The following is a 12,410-nucleotide window of genomic DNA, read 5'->3' as shown; positions in this document are numbered from 1 at the left end:
GACACTTTACTGGGACTTATTCTGCAGGGGCAAGGTGTAGATGAAAGGAGACTGGCCACGTATTGGGAATTGCTGAAGTTGGGTGACCTGCACGTAGGGATTCATTCTACTATTCTACTTTTGCCTCTGTTTGAAGATTTCCATAATAAAAAGTTGGGGGTTTTTTTGTTTTTGTTTTTTAAGATACTCTATTGGGGGTAAAGAAAAATGAGTCAAAGGGTTATTATACAAGTGTACTAAAATAATGTTGATTTTAACAAAGGTTTAATTTTTAAGCTCAGTTTTAAAGAGCGATAATTACTTGACATTTCATAAAATAGGATAATTAATATTTAATTGTTTCTAGGTAAAAATATTCACATGTGCTAACTCAGGGGAAACTGAACCACCCAATAAATAACAGGAAACCCTGGAATAGCATCTCTCAGATAACCAGGTTTACCCCACAAAGAAATAACAGGCAAGTCCCTGGGGTCAGCCTGGTGAACTGAAAGAAAGGTAACGCAACCCCAATGTCTGACAGCTTTCAGATGGAAGAAAATGAACTGTATCCATTACGAAACCCACTATCAGCTAGAAGGAACATATTTGTACTTGCTCAAATAACCAAAAGCCAAAGATAAAGGAAATAGGGTTGCCAGCTAAAACTGGAAAAGAAAGCACAGAATTCTGTCCTTGAATAACCCTTTCAAAGAATTGCAGGGGTTTTTTATGTGTGTATCTGACCAAAGATTAAAAAGTTGGACATGACAAACACAGACTAAATACTACTTTGATGGCTGCTATCAAAAATAAATGCTAATGAGCCTCTGGAGGGCCAGTCCTCACATTCAAAGGTGATGGCTGATGTACAACCTTTGGAAAACAGTTTTTGAGGACTCTTTTATGGGGTAAGAAATAAGGACAGAGAGAAGACATTTATCCTGAGTTGGATGCCAGTGCCCTGAATCTAAAGGAATGGAGCTCAAGGATTGTCTAGGCTTTCAGGGAGTATGTCCCCATCCATCCATCCATCTAAAAGGAAAAATATTTATTGAGCACCTATCAAGACAAATAAGGCAAAGTGGTCCTGCCCTCAAGTGGCTCACAGTGAGGCAGGGAAATCAGACAAGAAAACAAACAGTTACAATTCAACATGAGAAGCAGCATATTATGTGTAAGGGTCTATGTGAACCTGTGGACAGAGTGCCAAAGTCTGTAAGTGCGATGGGATAACGGCACAACTTAGTCATCTGGGACTGAGGTAACAACACAGAGTCATATTTTATATTGTGGGGCTTAAAGAGCTTGGCAAGCAGGTGTATCTTTATGCAGAAGGCAGCTGCATCTTTGCCATATTCTTGGGAAAGGGATTGATAGGAATGATTTTGAAATCTTTGAAGTTTATAAAAATAAGGATGGAGTTAATGAGAGTAATTTCTTGCAACTCTTATGAGTAATGCCCTTTTCATTCTAGGTATTCACAAACAGGATTTTTAGGGATCATTTTGCTTATGTGGTGATAACACATCTTTGCACACTTCCCTAGTTAGATAGTAGCAGGGGTGGAGTTGGCTTCAAATAAGAGTAAAGGAAGAGGAGAGAAAAAGAAGAAACCAGCAGAGTTTTAAATCATACCTTAACTTTCAAGACTAATGGCCAAGTTGGAGATATGTTAAGAAGCTAAGGAAAGAATAAAGGGAAGAAAATTAAGCCCTTAATACCAGGTTCAATCAACTGCTAGACACTCCTTCCCCACGTGACCAAGTTCCTCATGTATTGAAAGTTGAAGGGAGCCTAGAGAGGAAGAAGAAAGCAAGGGCTCCACAGCTCTCTTTAAAACAAACGTCAGGAAACACATTTCTGGGGTCCTCTAAGCGTGTGAGGGGGGCATTCCAGCTGTCCACAAAAGCTACCCGAGTAAAAAGGGTCTTAGGCACCAAATTTCAAATCCCTTCTATAAGCTGATTCCTCTGAGCTCCAACATCTACACTATGCAAACACTAAGAAATAGGATAAAGGGCTTCCAGCAGAGTCAAGATTAGAGACACACACACTTCTTTGTTACTAATGACTCTCTGCCAGTGTGTCCCGTAGGAATGTCAAAGTGCAGGACAAAGTAATGAAGAAGATCAGGGGAGTCAACTGAGGCTCCTTTTGAAAGAGTGGAAGAAAACAAGCATTTCTGTGAGGAGGTAGGCGCAGCATCAGAAACAGAAGCTCTTCACTCTGGAAACCAGTGCCCATCTGAACTATGAGTATAAGTGGCATGTAATTTAAATGGGATCTGGAATTTGAACTCAATGTATTGTCAACACAGGCAGGCGACCACTGGAAGACCTGGTCTCGTGACATTACACTGATTACCAGATGCTTTCTGGAGTCAACCCACCAACAATTAGCTCTTCTGCTCTGTACCATTTGGTGTGTGTCCCATTCAACTTGATAGTTGCTAATAACCAAGTGGTTAGGTACAATAGCTAGGATTTGAGGGGGGGGAAAAAGGGAAAGACTGCCAAGGAGCCTCAGGACACATTTTGCTCAAACCGCCATAACAAATAAAAATCTTCAAAGGGTCTTGAGCTGGGAGACTCAAAAAAGTACAGTAATAATGTGAAATCTGAACTGTTGACCAATAGTTATTATTTAAGATATCACTGAATACATTATCTCTATGAGAAACATATGTCATTCTGGGTTCAGAGCAGAGTTTGAGACTAGAATACAAGGGCATTTGCAACTGGCAAAAAAGTATTTAATTTAAAAAGTTAAAATTACAACCATGCTCCTTGAGGTAGTATTTGGGGGGCCTTGATTCTGTTTATTCATTTATTGGTGTGGATCTACAATTGGCTTGACCATTCATTCAGATGTACGTGTCTTGGGTCTGTTCCTCAAATTTTCACAAGAGGATCACAAATTGTTATGTTCTTGCCAGGGATTACAGACTTGAACTCACAGCCATCCAATCCTTATTATGAGCCCAGTAGGAAAAAAAACTCAGACAAACAGACATCTATTCTTTTCGATAGTCTAAATTTTGCAAATGCATCAAGCCAAACCATTAGAAACTCCGTATTTAGCTTTCATTGCTTTATCCCTGTAGAAATGCTTCTGCTATAATGTTTTCCTGCTACCAACCTACTTGAGATATGGTTTACAAACCAACTAAGAATCAATACTGTACCTCTCGTAAACCTGCTAAGAACTTTCTTCACAACATCACACTTCTTTTATGAAGCCTATGGGAAAAATCCTTTCCTGTCTTAGTGTGAGGAAAAGATGGGCTTCTTCTAAAAAACACATTTGTTACTCTATTTAAGTGACTTTTGTCTCTGATCATGAATTCCTTTTTGCTCTGGCTGCCAGGGAGGTTAGAGACAAGTTTGAAGCTCACCATCGCTCAAATATACAGAATTGTGGGGTATGCATTATTCGGTGTTCAATCTCATCCTTAGCTTTATTATTTTCCTCCCATTATTGTCCCTTCATGTAATTCATTCAACTTTTTTATCTTATCCTTTCTGTATAACTTTTTGTAAGCTACCTATTGATGCTGATTTTTATCATCTGAAATATATATAAAATAATATACTGTTTTCACTTATGAAAGCTATAATGGCACAGTACTGCTTACTGGCTTTTGAGTCCATAAGAGTCTAACATGTATTCATAGAATAAATTGCTGGATCTTTTTAAAAAGTATACTTATTCTAGGCCATGATGATTCTTTGAGGATCAGTTGAGTGGGAAATGGTATATACAGTCAAACAAGGCAAAACACAAATAGGGGGAGTGGTAATCTGCATTACGGAAGCATAAAGAATGGTGGGTAAAGGCACAGACTCTGGAATTAGACTTGGCTGGGTTGAAATCCTGCATCTGCCACTTGCCACCTGTGTGAACTTTTCTCATCTATAAAATAGGCAAAATAATAGTGCTTCATTCCTAACAAACACTGTCATGAGGATTAAATGAAATAATTCATTAAAGTGTTTGGAACACTTCCTGACAAATATTAACAACACTCAATAAACAGCAGCTTTAATCAACTGAGTGAATTCAATCACTCTAGTGTCTTCCAGGGAGGGAAGGTCTCAAGATTAACTGCAAGGGTAGAATAATGAGATCTAAGAGGTATAGAAGTTAATGAACTGTTCTCATCCAAGGGGTGATTATAAAGTAACCAGACTGGCTTAACTTCTCTAAACTTAACTGCTCATCTGTTAAAATGTATATTAACACATATATGTGGAATCTAGAAAAATGGTACAGATGAACCTTTTGTAGGGCAGGAATAGAGATGTAGATGTAGAGAATGGACATGTGGACACAGAGGGGGAAGGGGAGGGTGGGATGAATTGGGAGATTAGGTTTGACATAAATACACTACCATGTGTAAAATAGATAACTAGTGGGAACCTGCTGTATAGCACCGGGAGCTCAGCTTGGTGCTCCTTGATGACCTAGATGGCAGGGGAGAGGGGGAGGGAGGTCCAGGAGGGAAGGGATATAGGTATACATATAGCTGATTCACTTCATTGTACAGCAGAAACTAACACAACATTGTAAAGCAATTTTACTCCAATAAAAAAAAAATGGTGTTATTCCAAGGTCACAGGTCCATTGTGAGAGAAGTAAGTACCCAGCATAAAGCCTCGCACATAGCAAGTGCTCTACATATACACTACTTTAGAGTTAACCTTCTATATGAGAAGGGTTGTAACCCACAACAAGGAGAAGTATGTCCATAGCCTCTAAATAACCTACTGATAGCTATAGAACAGAAGAAAATATGACAAATAAAAATTGACCACTGATGAAGAAACTTTGGGTTGTTTATAGATAGTTTGTGACTTTGGTCTATTTGGAGCTGCACAGAGACAAGATGTCACTCACAGAAAATCCCGACATCCTAATCAATGCAAAAGTTATTTTCAAAATATATAAAGAGCCTTTCAGAATGAAGAATAAAGTCAGGAGATCTGGGACCAACCAACTAGGTGACCTGGGTAAGCCACTCAGTTCTCAGAAGGTACTTATATCAGCACAATGAGATGCTGGTCTGTGGGTTATCTCAAAGAGTCCTTTCTACCTCCTGTTCCATTAAGAAACCTTGTTGATAGAACAGGTCATTGCACTGGATTGTCAGTCTAGCTCTTAGCAGGGCATGTGATTAGATTTTCAACTGACCAGTGACTTTACATTTTAGAATTATGCTAAGAACACGACTTCCTTTTCTACCTGGTTACTGTGCTTGGGCAAGGCCATTAGTGACATCAGACAGCAGTTTCTACTTGGAGAAACTACCTCTGAACACATGAAATTGACAGCTCTTCCAAGCTCCGTAGGTGACTTTACACTTTCTGGTGCTGTCTTTTTGCATCTTTCTGTCTTGTAAAGCAGCAAGGTGTTTAGAGTTCAGAACAATCTGGATTGGATTACTTTGGCCATTTCCATAGATACTGTATTTATGCCCTTTGATGTCCCCTTTCCTAGCCTGTGCCCTAAATTTTCCTTTGAGGTCATCGGCCCAAATGACCCATTGATTGCCAGAAAGGTGAGCATTTCATTGCATAATTAAGATGCTGACAGTCGCCTCGGGGAAAATGGAGTGAACAATGAAACTAGATTAGGAAGAGAAAATACAACAAAAGAAGAAAAAAAAAAGGCTTAACTATTATCCTGAAAGGAAATAAGCTGTGAAATAATACAAAAGACTATCACGGACAAAGAACATGAGTGGGAAAGAAAAAGAGTTCTTTATTAAGGAAGATGGTTTGTTTTAAAGGTGGGGAAGCAGAGACACTTTGATCCTGGGATCCGAAAGAATGCGAAGCCACTCTGCTGGTGTTTACTCCTCGGTAGGTAAGCCACTTGAATGCTTTCATCTGATCAGGCACCAGGGTCAGCAGTAAAAGGAGTTTCAAAAGTATAACCTTATTTGTGCTAAACATATTTCAGTTTTACTTTACATACCCTTGAATTATCTACATTGCACATTGATTTAATTGCAGGTAAATTCCACAATGTCTCCCCTCCAGCTGAAGTAAATACTACTCTGGAATATCGGTCACCTGGTGATAGGAGAAAAAAAAAAAAGAAAAAGGTTTATAAATTATTCATTTATTTCAGAAGACTCAGCGTTCAGAAATAATTCAAACTGGGGAACCACCTGGGCAATTCATTAGCAGTAGGGAATCCTGTCTTTCATTAAACTCCAGGAGAAAAATGTAAAAAAATTTTAAAGAGTAACGCTATAATATTGCTTTAGCTCAAAGCCTTTGTCTACTCACTATATCTTAAAAATAGTAGTAGTTATGTAACATATCTAGTTCTGATCAGACTGTAATTAGGAAGAGCAATCCGTAAGAACTTTCAGCAGAAAATCAGCTGAACGCCTCCCTCTTAATTTCACAACACATCACCCCAATGGTATATAAAATCAAAGAACGACGCACCAGGGAATATCAAGAATGGATTATAAGGATGTTCTCTTTGGCAGCTACCTAGAGAGCAAAGACGGCAAGTGATCAGCTTAAAAGCACTAAAAACAGTCAACTAAACACAGAACACTGGCCAGGATCACAGACATACTACTCATTCTGGTTGAGTGTTCAGAGTTCTAGAAAACACATTTTGCAAATTATACTAATACAAAATATATTTCTGAATAAGGGAGGTTGTGTGATATCCTGGAAAGAGCATGGTCTTTAGAGTTAGAACTGGGTGTAGCCAGGTTCTGTCATCTACTAGCTGGATGATCTTAGGCAACTAACAACTTCTCTGAGCCTCGGTTTGGTTCCTCATCTGTAAAATAAAGACAGCAACACTTTCCCAAATAGGTGTGAGAATTAAATGTGGTACTGAAAAATGAGTGCTCAGTAAGTACGGTTCCTGCTTCCTCAGCCATTAAAAAAATTAATAGGAACCAACTGAAACAAAGTAGATTCGTTTTATATGATCTAAAATGCCTAATGGTGCTGACAAAGAAAATCAATTTGCAAATTTATGAATAAAGCTTTATTACATGAAAAACTTCATGGTCCTGAAGTTTTCTTTAGTAAACTCTCGTCTTCAAGACAAATAAAGACCCTGAGGTTTGACAAGATCTAGAAACATCAAAGACCCAATCAGGTTCTCTAGTGATCTAAGAAGATAGGGAAAATACATATTTTAGAAGGATTTTCAACAACAACAACAAAAAGCTGAAACCAGAAGAGCTTCAATGTTAATATTCACTTAATCAGAAACTGGAGTTATTGCAATTCCTCATCCGTAACCATGAGGGCTAATCAATGACTTTCAAACTGACGCATGTTTCCTTGAGGCCGTGAACTCCTCCTTCCTGGCAGCCGCACAGAGACCAGGCTGACTCTAGGCTACAGTGAATTTTATTTAGTGAATTTGCTGCCAACATTTAGAGATCTGGTGATTCCACATTGAAATCTGGATTCCTGGCCTCCGGGAATTTCTTACAATCTTTGGGCCCTCGTTTTTTCAAGGCCACATTCTGCTGCATTCTCCTCAATCACCATCACTTCCTGCATTCTTAACCCAGCTCACTTTTCTCATTCATATATGAGCTAGGTCCCTGAGGCATTCAAGCTTTGGACCTCTGGACTTTATTTTGTTCATCTCGCTACCTGTAATGTCTAATGACAAGGCTGGCACAAGAAGGCTATTAATATAGGTTTTTTGAATGAATCAAAAATTTAGATATAAATTTTTGATAATACTGTAGATTATTTCAGGGTTCAATCCAAAAAAATGTACAAGGAATTTTTTAAATGCCTTGAGATTTGGGGCAAGGTCAAGAATTTTATTAGACATATCTTTCTTAAAACCGAATATAACTCAATCATCTCATTAATTTTTAATTTTAGGTAAATAAATTCAGATTAGTGGTTGACTGACCTAGAGAAGTAAAATTACAAGTTAATCAAGCTAAAACCCCTTTAAGCATGATAGAAGCAGTGAAGCTGTGTGACCAGCCACCTACTCCTGACAGTCTAGGATATCAATCATGTTCAACCCCAGGAAACTCTGAAAGGTTTGTCATCTACGATGCCACTCACTTGGAACGTCACAGAAAAAGCTGTCCTTGTGGAAGTTCCAGTCAACTTCTCTTTTCTCTCTTTCATAATGATCATCTGACCATCTATCATCCCGATGGCTGAAATGGAACACAGTTTGATCTTCAATCAAGTCCTCACTATTTCAAGGCTGAGAAGCCTACTGGTAACAATACAACCTCAAAGTCATGACCTATTAAGCGCTTGATATTAAGTCGGAAGGATGAACATAAGCAACCAACATTAATTTTCTCACTTCTGAAAAAGGAAAGAAAACCCCAAACCCTCACTAATATACAACAAAATCTTAAAAGACAGTGACAATTTCAACAAATTCAGTGGCAAAGATTTTGAGCCACACATTTTAGATGTAATCTTTTTGCTCAGGCAATGTTTAAAAGTGGAATTCGTTAGCAGTGGTTTGTCTAAAAGTTAATAAATGATTACCTTTTGGCTTGTTCATCTGCATATTTAAAGGGGTAATTTGCTAATGTTGCTTTGTATCCTGTATTTTTCACCATGTTATTCCATGTGACCAGTCTCTGGCCTATTGCAGTCCCTCTTGGTTCAAAACCCTAAGGCAAAATATTACAAAGTCCCATTAGTGTACTTCATTTCAGGCTAAGTATAGTTATAACAGCTCGGGAAGGCAATGTCAAGGTGATGTATAGCTTTCAACAGAAAATATACATGTTCCTCACAGCTACTCCAGAGGCGAACTGCATTAAGACAAGATGACTTGACATAATAATGATCACCTATTTACTGTGACAAACAGTTTGATTCTTTGGTATGTTACATGTCTCAGGAAAGAGGAAAAAAAAAACTTATCTGAAGCTTCTCTTCCAAATTCATACCTGACATTTATTTTTATGTTATAAAAAAATCATGGTCAAATTAAATTGTGTTATGCATGCAACAGTGTTTTACAAAGAGTTTATCATTATCCTTGCTCATACTTTCCTCACTATTCCACTCCCGAGGGACATTTACTTAAAAACAGACCCTGCTATCTCTCAGTAATACTGAAATTCCTTTAACGTCTTTGGGAAAAAAGGTGACATTCAGTCTTCAAGATTGTTTGAAGACGTTTTTACAGTCCGCAGATTCTCCAATTTTCTGCTTTTTAGTTTAAACATGGAGACCAAGAAGCAAATTTCCAGATTTTTGATGGTGAGCAAGTTACCTGACCCCTTTTAGGAACCTGAGAATACAGACATGTCTCTACTTTTCAGAAAGAGAAGTGTATACTTACTGATGGCTTGAGAAGGTTTTTAAAAGAGATGGGATACTAAATAACATAATGCAACATGTCTTAAAATACTTAACCTTTTGAGATGATTGAGGGCTAAAGAAAATAAACAGATTCTACTGGCTCAATTCTCCTTACCAGCAATGGATCAGAGAAATCAGGAAGCTCTGGCACTAATACTCCAACCAAGGCACAGACCACGATGAACACAGTGCACATGCCCAAGACAACCACAGGCCAGTCTGCTATCAGGGCTGCATAACTACAAAAGCAGAGAGAGATCACAAAGAAAGCCTCTTAGAAGCAGAGTAAAGTTTTTTTGCTACCTAAGAGAGCAATTTGTTAAATCTTCCTATTTCAGACCTAGCACAGGTATTTATCAGTAAAAGATCTCATGAGATTATAAGTGTTTATACATAATTGTAGTAGAAAATGGGACGATCACCTCTCATTTTTTGTGATAAAGTAGCAGTGGTCAGATGCTACAGGCTATTGAGAGCAAGAATAATGTCCATTCCTGACAAATAACATTTCACTGCTACATCTGTGCCTGGGAAAAAGAAGCTCTTAAATCTACACTTTCTAAGTGGAAAGAAATATATTTTAACAGAGGCTCCATCCTCCTTGCAGTCTCTTTCAGAACTTTTGTTTCTCCAGTTATTCCTTTCTCCCTACTTTTACTCCATCAGTTCTTGAAAAAGAGCTCAGCCCATAAACAGGTTCAGGTAGTGTAAGTCATAAGAATAACCAAACCAAACTGAAACCTCCCCATAAACCTATTAACCTTCCATTTAGCTAAAACTATAATGAACTTATCCACTAGATTGTGAGCTCCATGAGGGCAGAGACTATTGATTGATTGACTGGTTGATTTAGTGTAGTATCAGTGCCTGGAACAGTGCCTTTTAAAAGGTGCTTGGTAACTATCTATTGATTAGATGAACAAACACCCGTGTATGTACCTATCCTCCCTTCACTCTCTAATCACCACAGCCTGGCTTTAGTTTCTTACTACACCTCAGAAACTCCTCTCTGTTACCAAATCCCACCATTAAGCCATTTCTTCCAACACCCTTCCCACACCCTCATTCACCACCTTCCATTGAAATATCTGTTTCTGGGCCCTTCCATAAAATCCCGGACCATGTCTTCCTAACCTGATGCTTCCAGATCTCAATAAGAACTGAGTGCTCCATAGAAGTTGACTAAACTGAACTTTTCTAAAATTCAAAATGTATCCTGCCAACTTCAGATTTCTTGAATTTTTATTAGAGAAAAAATGAAACATTTAACTTGTGGACAATTATTCTCAAATTCTCAACACTGTTATTTAGCTCACTGGGCTGCTCTGATGGCTATTTCTGGCTCATTTGAAATAGGCTTCTTGCTCATATACTTTGAGTTTTTCTTCAAAATCATGCTAGCAGTTTAAAGAAAGCTAGTGGCTCTAACCATCATTCTGAAAAAAACTATTATATGTCTCTAAGAATAGACGGCTGATTTTTATATTCTGATCTCTCAAATTCATAGATCTGGCTTTGTGGAGATATTCAAATTAAATTTTAATAAGGAAGTTAAAGTATAACATAATTATGCTTTAAGGGAGCACTCGCACAGGCATTTTTCATTATTGTTCTTTTAAAAGCAACCTTAGGAAAATAAAGAATAATAGCCTGCACCCACTAGGAGTTCGAGTTGCTCTCATGCTTTGCATAGATTATCATCTCATATAATTCTCACAACAACTTTATGAAATGAAACTGAGGCACAGGCAGGTTAAATAACTTGTTCAAAGTCACAAGCTGGCCCAGCTCATAAAACAAGCACGTCCTGGGGGTGTAACGTACAGCATGGTGACTATAGTTAATAATACTGTATTACATACTTGAAAGTTGCTTAGAGAGTAGATCTTGAAAGTTCTCATTACAAGAAAGACAAGAAATTTGTAACTGTGTGGTGATGAATGTTAACGAAACTTATTGTGGTGATTATTTTGCAATACATACGAATATCAAATTATTATGTTATACACCTGAAACTAATATAATGTTACATGTCAATAATATCTCAAAAAAAAAAAAAGGTCATAAAGCTAGGAACCTGGGTAGTCTGGTTCTAGAGTCTGGCCTCTTAACCACTATGATATCATCTCTTGCTTCAAACACAAGAGAAACAGAAGACATCAGGAATAAGTCAACTTGCCACAAACAGATGCTTCCCCCAACTGTCATTTGAAAATTAAATTCCTAAGCCACACTAATAGTTAATGTCTCTATGCAAAATCACCTAGACCCAAAGGACTTAAAGTATGAACATTATTCACTAGACTGTAAATTCAGCATTTAAAAACTCATTATGCTAGATAAGATGGAATAACTTTTTAAGAACAATTCTGAACGTAATGAAAACAAATAAATCACAATACGCTGATTGTAGTTGTTCAAATGTAAACACCAAGTGGTCAGAAGTGTTCGTATTTCTAGAACACACCCAAAGCTTATATTCTCTATACTTTATTTCCTCTTCTACCAAATGCAAACTAAGATGAAAGTAACCGGTCTGAAGCAATAAAGTCCTTTGTCAATAGCACATTTGAGACTTTCTGTTCATTGCTTCAGACTTAGAGTCCTTTACATTTTAGACCTTTAAAATATCAGCCCTATGAAATGAAAATGGCCCCAGGCTTACACAATTACTCATTATACTTTATGTTAAATGGATCAATCTTCTTTCAAATGAACCAGAAGTTATGCATTTTTACTTACAAACATGTTATCAATAGAGGGCAGTGGGCCCCAAATTGCTTAGTTTTCATACCGTGGTTTAATTTACCCATATAATGACTTTTTGTTTGTGTTCTTGAAAAATCTGCACACATACATAGCAACCTTAAAAACCTCATTCAATAATTGCTTTTTCTTGCCTTTGAAAACATTTGGTTTTGATTTTACAGCACTGCTCTATACCATATCCATGCATTGACTACATATGGAAACTTTACGGCATTAGTGATTTCAGCACATTTCTTCCAAACACGTTTAACCTTACTATATTACAAGTCCACTTCCTCACAAAGCAGATGTTTCACATGCTAACCTTTCCTA

At 37.6% G+C, this 12,410-nt stretch overlaps 1 protein-coding gene across 9 annotated transcripts in view; it reads right to left on the bottom strand.

The window, feature by feature from the left end:
* DISP1 (dispatched RND transporter family member 1) overlaps positions 1-12,410 on the bottom strand; it is a 215,638-nt gene that overhangs the window by 4,990 nt on the left and 198,238 nt on the right. For all 9 annotated transcript variants that reach the window (XM_061187324.1, XM_061187327.1, XM_061187323.1 and 6 more), the window contains 4 exons: positions 9,445-9,568; positions 8,502-8,629; positions 8,058-8,155; positions 5,959-6,056 (listed from right to left, as the gene is read on the bottom strand). In XM_061187324.1, the coding sequence (XP_061043307.1) occupies positions 5,959-6,056; positions 8,058-8,155; positions 8,502-8,629; positions 9,445-9,568 (448 nt within the window). The remainder of the gene's footprint in view (positions 1-5,958; positions 6,057-8,057; positions 8,156-8,501; positions 8,630-9,444; positions 9,569-12,410) is intronic.

Source organism: Eubalaena glacialis, chromosome 3 (assembly GCF_028564815.1).
Source record: "Eubalaena glacialis isolate mEubGla1 chromosome 3, mEubGla1.1.hap2.+ XY, whole genome shotgun sequence".
Classification (NCBI taxonomy): domain Eukaryota; kingdom Metazoa; phylum Chordata; class Mammalia; order Artiodactyla; family Balaenidae; genus Eubalaena; species Eubalaena glacialis.
The sequence above is the reverse complement of the archived record's forward strand: the minus strand, read 5'-3'. Positions and strand labels throughout refer to the sequence as shown.